Raw genomic sequence first — 14,166 nt, 5'->3', positions numbered from 1 at the left:
TAATAATATGAGGTGTTGCTCTTTGGGAGGTCAAATGCAAGGGCTTTTAAAGCAGTGACCCACAGAGAGATCAGAGGGGCCTGGTCCATAGTTCATTGAAAATGCCCAAGCAAGCAGATAGTGTGATAAAGAAGTCATATGGCAGGGGTGGCCAAACTTGCTTAACATAAGAGCCGCATACCATAAACTTCAGATGTTTGAGAGCCGTAGCAATCACGTGATCACAAGCCACCCACTAACACTATCGTTAGCCCCTCTCAGGTGACCATAATACCTGAATGTAAAGCTGCCTAAAATACCCAGATGCGGCTGTCAGGAGGTCATCTGAAACCAGAGAACCAGTCCCCGAGGTGTACTTATTCAACCCACATCAGGGAGGTATATTCTCCGCTTCCAAGCGCTCCCCCTGGGCACCTGAAAGCAGCAGCCTGAAAGCGTCTAGCAGCTTTCAGGTGCCTAGCAGGGGGTGGGTTGATGACAATCAGCCGGCGACCCAGCTCCCCGTGCCTGACAGACCCCCGGCGCAGGACATCAGGGCTGGGATGGCCAGTTGCCCACTCTGGGTACAGTTTTGTTGGGGAAAGTATTTTCCAATCCTTGTCTTGCAAATCATCCATTTGCAAAATGCTGATACCCTGCAGATAGTGAAGAAGCCGTTTCAAAGGGAGCAATTTTCCAAAAGATTTTTTTCCAATCATGTCTATACACCAAACGTTCCCCCTAGGCACCTGAGAGCAGCAAGGCAAAAAAGGCTAGCAGCTTTCAGGTGCCTAGCAGCGGGCAGGCTGTTGACAGTCAGCTGGAGACCCAATGGCAGCCATCCTCTCCACTGCGGACACCTACCCTTCCCACTGTGGACACCTACCCGCCCCGCTGCCGACACCTAACCTCCCCACGAGCCACACATTACATGACAATAGTCGTACGTGGCTCGCGAGCCGTGGTTTGGCCACCTCTGGCATATGGTATGCTTGTCTTCGTTGGGGCAAATGTAAGAAAGTCATATTGCAGCTATTTAAAACTTAGGTTAGGACACATTTGGAATATCATGTGCAGTTCTGGTCACACCATTACATGAAGGTTGTGAAAGCATTGGAAAGGGTGCAGAAGAAGTTTTCCAAGATGTTGCCTGGTTTAGAAGGTATGAGTTATAGCAAAAGGTTGTTTTCTCTGGAGGAGGCTGAGGGATGTTGTTTATATGGACTTTAGTAAGGCCTTTGACAATGTTCTGCATAATAGTTAGGAAGGTTGAGGCAGTGAAATTAATTCAACAATGGTTGAATGGGAGATGCCAGAGAGTAGTGGTGGGAAAATTGTTTGCCAAATTGGAGACCAGTGACTAGTGGAGTGCCTCAGAGATCGGTACTGGGTCCATTGTTTGTCATGTATATTAATGATCTGGATGAGAGGGTGGTAAATTGGATTAACTAAGATTGGTGGTGTTGGGGACAGAGGAGGGATTTCAAAGCTTGCAATGGGATATAGGCCAGTTAGAAGAGTGGGCTGAAAGATGGCAGATGGAGTTTAATACTGAGAGGTGCGAGGTGCTACATTTTGGTGGGAATAATCAGCAAGGGTCATGTGTTAAATGGTGGACAATTGAGGAATGTCATAGAACAAAGGGATTTAGGAATTCTGGTACATAATTCCCTGAAAGTGGAGCACGTGTAGATAGGGTGGTGAAGAAAGCATTTGGCACATTGGCTTTCATAAATTGGAGTAATGAATACAGGATTTGGGATGTCATGTTGAAGTTGTATGTGCAGTTTTGGTCGCCGAATTATAGGAAGGACATCAACAAAAATAGAGTACAGAGAAGATTTACAAGAATATAGCCTTGGTTTCAGGCTTAGAGTTATATGGAAAGGTTAAACAGGTTAGGACTTTATTCCCTCGAGCATGGAGATTGAGGGGTGATTTGATAGATGTATTTAAAATTATGAGGGGGACAGAGTAAATGTGGATAGGCTTTTTCCACTGAGAGTGGGGGAGATTCCATCAAGAGATCATGGATTGAGATTGAAGGGAGAAAAGTATTGTGGAAACATGGTGGGGGGGGGGGGGGGGGGGGGGAATTTCTCCACTCAGGGGGTGGGAGTGTGAAATGAGCTTCTGGCCAAACCGATAGATGTGGACTTGATTTTGATATTTAGGGAAAAGTTGGATAGGTATATGGACGAGAGAGCTATGGAAGGTTATAGGCTGGGTGCAGGTCAATGAGATGAGATGGGAGAATGTGTTTGGCATGGGCTAGAAGGGCCAAACTGGCCTGTTTCTGTAATTGTTATGTTTATTCCCAGGAACTTGAAGGTCCCACAGTCCTGTCAATTAAAACAAATGTGTGGTCCTTCAGCTTCCCCTGTCTAAGTTCCTTGATCTTGCTGTTGTTGAGAGCTAGATGATTATTCTAACACCACACAACCAGATTGTCATTCAGCATCCTATATTCTCAGTGATCATTACTCATTATTCAGCCAACTGCAATGATGTCATCGATGAGTTGGAGCCAAATTTGACTGTTCAGTCATGGGGAACAGAGCAGAGGATGATGTAGCCTTGAGGTATCCGTCCCTGAGGTCAGTGAGGCAGTGAAGTTGCCAATCCGGAAATCGTATTTTGCTGAATGTTTCTTCAAAAACTTTTTGTCAAACTAGTTTCTGGAGTAGTCTTTATTTCCAAGTGCATCGACCCTAAATTACTTCTGGATTCAACTGCTGAGAATGCTTTCACACTGGATAGTTTGCAAGTTGGAGACTTGGTAGGGAAGGAGCGAACCAGAGTGAGCCTGTCCAGCCCAACCCAGTCCTTGATTGTTGCACGTTGGAGAGAAGGCATACTGAAATGCCCCATTCCCACCTCCTGTCCAGCAACTGACACCAAATCCATCCTTCTGGTCTCACAAACTCTTTTGTAAATATGGGGTGCCCATATCGGGTGCTCATAATCCAATGAGGGCTTGTAATGAATTGGGAAAAAAACCCTTGCACAGCAAGTAGACACTGAAATTCTCATCTGCATAGTACAGGCTGTACTTCTTGAACCAAGCGACTTTGGGATCTGGCTGTTGCCAAACCACAGAAAATGCCTTAAAACAGAAATCATACCTTGTGGTGGTGCACTCTCTCATGGCGAACCGGCCCTGCATGTAACACCACGTGGCGGGGAAGCCATGGGAAGATGGTGCTGTCAGGGTTTCTCCCTGCCTCAAGTCTCCTGCCCAGCGCGTGCCTGGGTCAGCGATTATGATGTCACAATGCACGAGGTGACTGAGCTCATGCTGCCCTTAATGATTGTTTTTGTTCAGATTCAGCACACATCCCCTTAACAACTTTCAATGTGGTGGCTGAGACTTTCTTGGCTGTGTCCAGCACTACATTGGTGACCCCGTTGAGCCCAGACACCTCTCTGGTCTCAAAAACGTGGATCTGGCAGAGATCAACGCCGTTGCCATCAACTGCCCCCCTTCTGGACCCATCGCCTGTGTACATGGTTCAGGCAGGCGGAGGCGCAGTTTCAACTGAGAAACATTTCAGCAGACGCCACTATGTTCTACCACATCGTAAGCGTGCTGGACGAAGAAACGGCAGCATGGTGGACGATCTAATATACAACCCACCGGCCGAGGGTAAATATCCTACCCTCAAGAACCTGCTCCTTGCCACTTTCGTGCTCCCCCCACAGCAACATTTCTCCAGACTCCTGCACCTCGACGGGGTTGGGGACCGAACACCATCGGCCTTAATGGATGAGATACTGGCACTAGCAGAGGATCACAAACCTAGTTCCTATTCCGTAAGATCTTCCTTGAGCAGATGCCCGAGGACATCCAACTACTCCTGGCGGATGAGGACTTCACGGTTCCACACCAAGTTGCAGCCCAAGAGGACACCCTCTGGCGCACCAAGAGGGAGAATGAAGCAGCCCTCAGTCAGGTTGCGTGACCAAGAGCCAGCCGGCTGCAACACTCGCCAAGCACAAGCTGGAGGAGCACCATTCTACCTGGTGCTTTTACCATCAGCACTGGCGAGAACAAGCTCGTAAATGCCGACAACCGTATGACTACCAGGGGAAATGACCCGGCCAGCCACCGTTGATGGCTGCGACGGCTGGCCACGTGGACAGCCTCCTTCACATTACCGACAAGTCCACCGGCCGGTGTTTCCTGGTGGACACAGGAGTGGAGTTGAGCATCCTGCCCCCCACCGCCCTTGAGACACACCCAATCTCGTGGTCCCATCCTACGGGCAGCCAACGGTTCCATCATCAAGGCCTTTGGTACCCGAAGTGCGCAGATCCAGATCGAGAAAGAGAAATTCCGCTGGAAGTTCGTGTTAGCCTCAGTGGATACTGCGTTATTGGGGGCCGACTTCCTGAGGCCACATGGGCTGTTGGTCGACATGAAGGGCAAGAGGCTGGTCAGCGCTCTCGCCTTCCATTCAGTGCCCCTGGACACCATGAACGCCTGCAGGCCCGAGATCGCCACTTCCAGAGATGAGTATTCGAACATATTCCATGAGTTCCCCACCATCTTTCAACCATAATTCAGCGCCACCTTATCCCAGCACGTGGTATATCACCATATCTCCATGCAGGGCCCCCCGCTGCACACCAAGCCCAGACAACTTCCACCCGAGAAGCTGCAGCTGGCAAAGGAGGAGCTTTCCCGACTACAGGAGTTGGGGATCATCTGTCGCTCAGACAGCGCCTGGGCATCCCCTCTTCACATAGTCCCCAAATCCTCCGGGGGCTGGAGACCCTGTGGTAATTACTGGCATTTGAACGACACGACCACACCGGACAGGTACCCGGTCGGTGCCCCACATTCAGGACTTCTTGGCCAATCTCCACGGTGCGCAAGTCTTCAAGGTCGATCTTGTGTGGAGGTATCATCAGATCCAGGTCCACCCCGAGGACATCGGCAAGATGGTGATCATCACCCACTTTGGCCTATTTGACTTTCAGCCTCAAGAACACGGCCCAGACTTTTCAGCGCTTCATGGATGCAATGGGAAGGGACTTGGACTTTGTGTTTATCTACCTGGACAATATCCTTATCACCAGCCGCAACCGCAAAGAGCACAAGGCCAAACTCCGTACCTTCACAGTCAACGTGGCCAAGTGCCAGTTAGGCAAGCAGACGCTGCAGTTCCTGGGCACACCATCTCAGCAGCAGGCGCTGCCCCGGCGCCAGAGAAGGTCACGGCTGTCTAGCGGTTCCCCAAGCCAACCACCCTCAAGGGCCTGCAGGAGTTTGTGGGGATGGTGAATTTTTATCATTGGTTCATCCCCGGCGCTGCCTCCACCATGTGACCGGTGTTCGCGTTGATTGCTGCCAAGGAGAAAGTCCTGACCTGGTCGGAGGAGGCAGAGACTGCTTTTGCCACAACAAAGAAGGCCCTCACCCATATATCTCTATCGGTGCACCGACGCCCAGAGGCACACACAGCACTCTCGGTGGATGCCTCAGCTACGGCAGTAGGGAATGTACTCAAGCAGTGGCTCAATTGACAGCTGCGACCACCGGAGCTCAAGTACAGCAATTTCTACCGGGAGCTCCTGGCGTTGTACCTGACCCCCTGGCACTTTTTATAATTTCTGGAGGGCAGGCCCTTCACAGTGTTCACGGACTACAAGCCCCTCACACAGGCACTCGCGATGACCAAAGATCCATGGTCGGCTCGCCTGCAACGCCACCTCTTCTACGTGTCAGAGTTCACCACCAACATCCGGCACAGAGCAGGCAAAGACAACGTCATGGCGGATGCACTCTCTAAACCGGCAATCAATGCTCTCTCCCCTGGCCTTGACTACACACAGTTCGGGCCCAGAAGCTGGACACAGATGCAGGGTCTCCAGACCGCCATCTCTGGCCTTGAGCTCCAGGATATTCAATTGCCCAACAGTCCGGACATGCTGCTCTGCGATGTCTCCACTGGCTTGCCGCACACGGTAGTCCCACCACAGTGGAGTCGAGGGTTTTCAGCTTAGTCCACGACCTATCCCACCCCTCGGTGAATACTTCGGTGTGAATGGTGGCAGAGCAGTTTATGTGGCATGGGCTCAAAAGGAGGTGGCCGAGAAACTGTGCCAGGCCTCCAAGGTCCACCGGCATATGCAGGACCCAATCCAGCAATTCGACCCGGCAGTGCAGAGATTTCAGCACATCCACGTTGACATCGTAGACCCACCTGCCGGAGTCCAGAAAAGCGTGCTACCTTATCACAATAGTCGATCGGACCACGAGATGGCCAGAGGCCGTTCCCATCAGAGGCTTCCGCAGAGACGTGCGCCTGGAACCTAGTTAGTCATTGGATTGCTTGGTTCGGAGTCCCAGTGCACATCACCAGTGAAGGGGCGCCCAGTTCACCTCCATGCTCTAGGCTCAGCTGGCGAACCTCCTGGGGGTTAAACTCCACCACACCACAGCCTACCACCCGCAAGAAAATAGTTTGGTGGAGAGGTTTCATCGTCATATGAAATCCGCCCTCATGGCTTGCCTCACCGGCCCAGGATGAATAGATGAACTGCCCTGGGTCGTCTTCGGCATCAGAACAGCACCCAAGGAGGACCTACAGACGTCTTCTGCGGAACTGGTTTACGGCGTGCCGCTCTCGCTGCCCGGTGAGTTCTTTGGCCCAACGTCACATGCGAGCACGCAAATCTTTTGGCAGATCTCAATAAGAAATTATCCTCGCTAGCCCCCCCATCTCCCTCACATCATGGTGTCCGACTGACACATCACCCAAACAGGGCTGGTGCTAGGAATTGCGGGGCCCAATTTGAAAATTGATAGCAGGTCCTCTTCTCTACAAAAGTTGAAATTGATGTTTTATATTATGTGTAGAATGCCAGTCTTAGCCAAAAAGCATAATGCTTGATATACTAAATATTGAAAGACAATATGAAAGTTTTAATTTTTTAATACAAGTTAAGACAATTACAGACATACTATTTATGCACAGGTCTTTTAGAAACAGACTTCCCTGGCTTTTTTTATTTGCAAAATTTTTCAAAATAATTTCAAAGTCAATGGTTTTAGTAATGTAATTTTCTATAGATAGCATCGCCAAATTGTTTAGTCTCTCTTGTGAAATTGTTTTAAAAAACTTCTTTTGCCTGACGCGACTGTTACAGGCATTGTTAAGTAAATCCTCAAAGCAATAAAAACATTAGGAAATGCTGTGAATCGATTGCTTACTAACAGGTATTCAAACAGACCTTGAGGCTTAACGACACTGAAGAGAAGAAGTTTTCAGAGCTTCAACTTGCCAACAGATAACCATCTTTAGTTGTTTCAGTAACTACCCCTCCATTAGTGCTCTGTTTTAGTATATTATCAGTTAAAGCTGCTTCAAGGTCTGCTGTGTTTCCTTATTTCCGCCTTTTGTAAGCTCTGAAAGTTATTTAAAAATCCAAATAATTTTACATGGCTTTTAAGCTGCTTAAATCTAGGCTCTAAAGATTGAATAGCTTCGTCTAGCACTAAGCTGAAGCACTGAACTCTGTATGCTTCTGTTGGATCATCTAAAGCTTGATCTTTTGCCTCATATGAAAACATTCTCTTCCTTCTACGTAGTTTATTTTTCCTTAATTGTCTGAACTCCAATGGTAATTCAACAGCTTCAGAAGATTTATGGAGGGGTATGTCCACGTCTGCTGCAGGCTCGTTGGTGACTGACAAATCCGATGCGGGACAGGCAGGCACGGTTGCAGCAGTTGCAAGGAAAAATTGGTGGGTTGGGGTTGGGTTTTTCCTCCTTTGTCTTTTGTCAGTGAGGTGGGCTCTGCGGTCTTCTTCAAAGGAGGTTGCTGCCCGCTGAACTGTGAGGCGCCAAGATGCACGGTTGGAGACGATATCAGCCCACTGGCAGTGGTCAATCTGGCAGGCACCAAGAGATTTCTTTAAGCAGTCCTTGTACCTCTTCTTTGGTGTACCTCTGTTTCGGGGGCCAGTGGAGAGCTCGCCATATAACATGATCTTGGGAAGGCGATGGTCCTCCATTCTGGAGATGTGACCCACCCAGTGCAGTTGCTTAAAGGACTGCTTAAAGAAATCTCTTGGTGCCTGCCACATTGACCACCACCAGTGGGCTGATATCGTCTCCAACCGTGCATCTTGGCACCTCACAGTTCAGCGGGCAGCAACCTCCTTTGAAGAAGACCTCAGAGCCCACCTCACTGACAAAAGACAAAGGAGGAAAAACCCAACACCCAACCAACCAATTTTCCTTTGCAACCGCTGCAACCGTGCCTGCCTGTCCCGCATCGGACTTGTCAGTCACCAACGAGCCTGCAGCAGATGTGGACATACCCCTCCATAAATCTTCGTCCGCGAAGCCAAGCCAAAGAAATTAGGACATCATTAAAACTGCCCTCTATAAATTCTTAGCCATGATAATAGTTTTTCAAATGACTCCATGCCTTCATCAATGTCCTTTGTTTCACCTTGTAGTTCCTTGCTTACATAGTTAACTTTAAAAAGTGCTTCATGCCAAAATATCAAAGAAACTAAAAATTCGTAATCTTTTAGCTGGTTTGCTAAAGATTCAGCTTCTGCTTTTACCTTGGGCTCATCTGTTATCTCTGATATTTCCACAAGTGCATCATATACTTCTCCAACCTTATAACGAATAGCTTTACACTATCAATCTGACACTCCCACCTTGTGTTGCTCAAGGGTTTCACTGATAACCCGGGTACATGTTTGTTAAAAACTGCCCACCTTTTAGTTGATGCTGAGAACAACATGTAAATCCTTTGCAAGATCAAAAAAAATGTTATAGCATCTGAACAACACTTGTCTACATCTCCAAGTAAAAGGTTGTAATTGTGACATACACAGGATACAAAGAAAGCTCTTGAATTATCCTTCAACAGTCGTGCTTGTCCTCCAGATGTGTGACCTTTCATGTTGCTACCATTGTCATAGCCTTGGCCTCGAATGTCTTTCACCTCTAAATGTTTTATATAAATCTTCTCCTGTGCTACTTTCAACCTGCATAAACTTTATGAAATGTTCTAAACACCTGAGGGAGCCAAGTTACCATCAGACACATATCTGATCGTTAGAGACATTTGCTCTTGGTGACTCAATTCAGGTGTGCAGTCTAAAATTATGGCATAGTACTTAGTTGCTTTTACGCGTTTCAGTATCTCATTCAAAACCGCTGTAGCCATAATGTCTAGTAGTTCATTCTGAGTATCTTTTCCTAAATAGTGATTATGAACTTCATGGGTTTTGACTTTTCGCAAATGTTCTTCAAGAACTGGGTCAAACTTTCCAAACAACTCAACAAGACCTAAAAAATTTCCATTGTGTACACTCTCATTACTAACTTTTTCCTCTGTTCCTCTAAATGCTAGATTTCTCTCAGCAAGAAACTGTGCTATTGCTACTAGCCTTTTGAATACTTGCTGCCAGTGCTTTGCATGTTCATTGACGATTATTTCAAGTTCTTTGTCAATTGTCTGTCCACTACAAAGTCTTTGGTGTAACTCCCAGAAACTCCATGTGGCTTCCAAATGGTTTTTAGAATTTTCATGCACACACAACCTTGTATGAAGATTAGATCAGTTGTTGAATCCACTTGTTGATAATGCACTGGTTATGTTCTTACTAAAAAGTTTACAATAAAAGCAATAAATTCTATCAGCAGACTGAGAATATATAATCCAAGGTTTTTCAACACACTCCCCATTTGAAAGTTTCCTCTTACAGTGAAACTTTGAAAAAGACAATCCCTTTTCATTTCGTGGAAAAGTGTTCACTGGAATAGGAGGACCTTACATTTTGATTTAGAAAACGCTGGCCAGTTGGCTAAGTCATCATAAATGTTAATTACAACTGTCCTCATGGATGATCCATCATCGCATGATGTTTGGGCTTGGTCTTTTTCGGCAATAAGTGACTTTCCGCTTTGGCACTGTCTTCAGGTGTATTGAGATCATCTTCAATTTGATTCACAGCTGTGTCATCCTTTTCTAACTTGTTATCAATTTCATCATTGTATTTATCAACTGTAATTGGACTCAAGGCTGTACTGTCATTTTCTGAATTGTTTTTGTTTTCTTCATCCTAATACATGGGCGTGACAAGGAATTTTCTGATAGCACCTCTAATTTTCATTTTCAGCTACCTTAGTCTTGGCCAGTGCTCGTTTCTGGTTGCCGCTTAAATACTTACGCCCTTCGTCTCTATCTCTGCTTGTGCTTGCCATGTAAAATGAAATATAAATTTTAAGATGCTAATTCTCTGGGCTATATTTTTAAGGTAAAAAAGGTAAAAGAAGTATATTTTAAAATGTTTAGACTTAAAATTACACAAAAAACTTGACGTTAGCAATTTGTTATAAAATTGGACTCGACATCCCTGATAACATGTCTACATTGTTCCAACAGTGGAACAATGTTGTCATCGTCGTTGGGACAACATAAGAAACCAATGTCAATCCCATGTCATTTTGCTCGTTAGCTTTATGTTGTTTCAACATCAGCTGCTGACCTTGGAACAACGCACCCAACTCTCAACTCTCCAGAGAACTGCAAAACAAGCGACCGATTCTGGATTTGTTGAATGGCGACAACTTCGAATAAGGTAAGAATTGCCTTTTTTTTGTAACGGTTAGGTTAATTCAGGTTACATTCCAGAACGGGGGGGACACACTTTAATTTTGCCGTTTAGTTTAGCTGATTTTTCTAGCGCTAGTGTGTCAAAACTGATGCGTGTAATGGATGAAATTCGCCCCCGAAGAAAACAATTTCCGCATGGTCAAGCTAAACTGCACCTGTTCCAAATCACTAAAAACCTGAAATAGGCTATATTCAGCCCTGGCAGTGCAATAGCATAGTTAGTAATAGTAGCCTAGAACTACTTTGATACTAAATCAAACTACTGCAAAATTATGAAACAATGACAGAGGCAGCCTTGCTAAGAATATCTGGATCTTGTAAAGATGAATAACCCCGAGATGTACAGTACATGCCCCTATAGATGAATAATCTTGTAAACCAGCTCATAAAGATGTAGGCTATAACCCCCACAGCAACCTAGCCTAGTAAAGATCAACTTAAACTAACCTAACTTCAGGGTTATTCATCTTTACAAGACCCGAATATCCTCACCAATTCCATCTACGATTGCTAACATTTTCAGAAATTCTACACTTAGAGCTTAGACTAGCATGACACAATCTCAATCTCATATTAAAGTAAAAGTTCTCTTATTGGTTAGCCTGTTTTGATCAATAATAATAAGAGATGCTTCATCAGCTCCAAAATACATCTATCTTACTGGGTGAAATGAATACGAAATATGAAATTTTTGGCTAGGGAGACAAAGGAGGCCTATAGCCAGTAGTTTAATCGAAGACATATTTCCTAAAAATATTTCACTGAGATGATACAATCAATTAAGGGCAATAACTTCATGAGTTCACTGACAAATCCCTCAATTTATAAGGCCTATAGTATTATTATTTTCTTACCAGTTTAAACCAAGTCTGTTTGTGTTCTCTGCTCAAGGCCTGGGCTCAAACACGTGCGCGGGGCTGAATTTGGTCAAATAGGCTTAAAACCGGCCTTGGTCCCAAAGAGCTGGACTCGGCGGAATTCTTATTTGTTCGGTGCGGCCCGCATACAGCTCCCTTACAATGCCCCATACAAGGTCCTCCAGCGGTCCGGCAGGACATCCCCTTTGGACATAGGGGTAAGGACTAACTTTTCACCGTGGACCGTTTGAAGGCAGCGTACTTAGACCCATCACAGCTGGTTCTGTGGCGGTGCACTGTCTCATGGCAAACCGGATCTGTGTGTAACACCACGTGGCAGGGTTTCTCCCTGCCTCAAGTCTCCTGCCCAGTGATTATGACGTCACAATGCACGAGGTGACTGAGCTCATGCTGCCCTTAAAGGGGTGTGCGCTGAATTTGAATAAAAAGTCATTAACAACTTTCAATGTGGTGGCTGAGTTTTTCTTGGCTGTGTCCAACACTACACCCTAAGTGAATCCCCTACGTAAACATATCAAAAGTAGAACAAAGATTAAAACAGGAAATAATACTATGGGGCTGCAGGGTTAAGTGCAGCAGTTAGTGCAACATCTTTACAGCACCAGCAATCAGGACCGGCGCTCAAGTCCGCACTAATGGCAGCAGATACCACCTTTACAGTGCCAGCGATTGAGTCCCACGCTGTATTAAGGAGTTTATACAGGTATATGCCGCTTAACTTCTATGAAATTGGACATTGTGCAAGCACCATTTTATATACTAAACAAAGCTATATGGGATACTGTAGTGTTCCTGTAAATGTTTTTATTTGGAAGTAGGATCAGTGTGGGGACAGACACGGGGCCATGGGAAGAGAGTGGGGCAGTAGGATAAGTGTGAGGACTGACAAAGGGCTGTGAGAGAAGGGCAGTCGGATCAGTTTGGGTATAGAATTTCCTATAGCTAGTGATGGCTTTTTCTAAATTGCTGCGGACTTGCTTGTGATAACTGAATAATTATGGGACCACGGACGTATATGTGGTTGGACTTTGTTTGAACGGACATTAAGCAGCACATACCTAAATGTGCTGGGTTAGAGAGGTACAACCTGTAACTCCACTTGTAACTCCTTCTGCAACCTATCCCTTCACCATTTTTTCTGCCACTTATGCAACCTATTCAATAAAGATGTTTCACTTTTCTTACAATCTTTGTGGAAGAAAATGCCTTTACAAACTTTACTAGTCAGGTATTTGCACTCACCTTACAAAATCATCTGAAGCCCCTCCAATGCCAGCAGCACCCGCCATGTCACAATGTAGCAAAAGCCTAAAGAATGAAAAAGAGAGAGCCACTCATCACGTTGCATAGCAACACTTACATAAAGCTGCATCACAAATCTTAAATCAAGCAGAGATAAATGTCAAAATTAAGACTGGTGAAGTGATTGCTTTTGTACCAGCTCCAAGGCCATCCGAGCTATGTCCTGCTTATACCTTTAGATGCAACTCAAATGAAATTCTGCAGGACTGAAACATTACTGGTTATATGTTGTAAAATCTGCCATTACCATGATCATTTTGAGGCTTCAATTAAAGCCAACTGATGGCCAATATGTATCAGAGCCCCAACATCGTCTTTCTGCACTGAGGCAGTGACTGCCACTGCCTGATAAATGGGGTTTAACAAAGGTTAGGTATTTTACAATTATCAGTTTCCTGCATGCAGTCTCTCACCAAACATTTGTTAAATTACCACAATCTGGTACTACAACAACAACTGATTTACAAGTGTTCGCTTTCAAAACTTTTGCTAGAATGCTATTGTCTCCGTGAGTTATGTTAGGTCTGCTTTGTTCATGAATGAGTGAGACGAACACCAGACTGAGTCGAAATCAGGGTTCTTTGTTCTTTATTACCGGATTGTAACACTTGCGACTAACCATGTTAGTCGGAGAATGCATTCTGCCGTTATCAGCAAAATGGTGATTTTTTATACCCTTGGATACATGCTTAGAACATCATCATATCATTACTTGTCCAATGACTAAAACTGTTGCTATCCTTTCCCTGCTAGCTTCCTGCCTCTCAATCCATCAATGTCTCTCTTATCTTGTAAGTACAAGGATGCATTCACATCTTGTTACAGCCCTGTACAGGGTAACTCCTTACACATTCCCATCTCATGATGTTTTACCTTACAGTTATGACTTTGATTTATAGAACTACTTTTGTCTATAACAAATAGTGTCTCTCCGTGCACAGATCATTGTTTCAAAACGCCCAAATTTTTTTCAATTTACAAAACTTCAGTTAAAGATTTATCAGGAACATACTCAAAGTTCAGATTTATTGTCAGGGTATATATGTAAAATCACATAGAACCGTGAGATTTTTTTTTCTTGCAGGCCAAGCAGAATTACTGCTTATCGGAAAAGCAAATAAAAACTGTACTCAAGAAAAGGTACATATTCAAAAGGGAGAAATGTAAACCAAGAAAGTTCAATACAGAAAGTAAAAGTCCTTAAATGAGTCTCTGATTGAGTTTGTGGTTGAGGAGTCTGATGGTGGAGGGGGAGGAGCAGCTGTTCCTGAACCTGGTGTTGAGTCTTGTGGCACCGAGACCTCGTTCCTGATGGTAACTGCTAGAACAGAGTGTACGTTCAGTGGTGTGGATCTTT

The 14,166-nt window shown here is 45.3% G+C and overlaps 1 protein-coding gene across 11 annotated transcripts in view; it reads right to left on the bottom strand.

Moving 5' to 3' along the window:
* arhgap32b (Rho GTPase activating protein 32b) overlaps positions 1 to 14,166 on the bottom strand; it is a 618,422-nt gene that overhangs the window by 427,764 nt on the left and 176,492 nt on the right. For 5 of the 11 annotated variants that reach the window (XM_069894391.1, XM_069894389.1, XM_069894392.1 and 2 more), the window contains one exon: positions 12,750 to 12,815. The exons of 1 other annotated variant lie outside the window; for it this stretch is intronic. In XM_069894391.1, the coding sequence (XP_069750492.1) occupies positions 12,750 to 12,796 (47 nt within the window). In that variant the 5' untranslated portion in view covers positions 12,797 to 12,815. Of the gene's footprint in view, positions 1 to 3,104; positions 3,254 to 11,483; positions 11,845 to 12,749; positions 12,816 to 14,166 lie in introns of those variants that run through there. 5 more of the 11 variants (XM_069894397.1, XM_069894398.1, XM_069894396.1 and 2 more) reach the window with 5 other exon arrangements.

This window comes from Narcine bancroftii, chromosome 8 (assembly GCF_036971445.1).
Source record: "Narcine bancroftii isolate sNarBan1 chromosome 8, sNarBan1.hap1, whole genome shotgun sequence".
Taxonomy (NCBI): domain Eukaryota; kingdom Metazoa; phylum Chordata; class Chondrichthyes; order Torpediniformes; family Narcinidae; genus Narcine; species Narcine bancroftii.
Note: the sequence above shows the minus strand (reverse complement) of the source record. Positions and strands in the feature narration are given on the sequence as shown.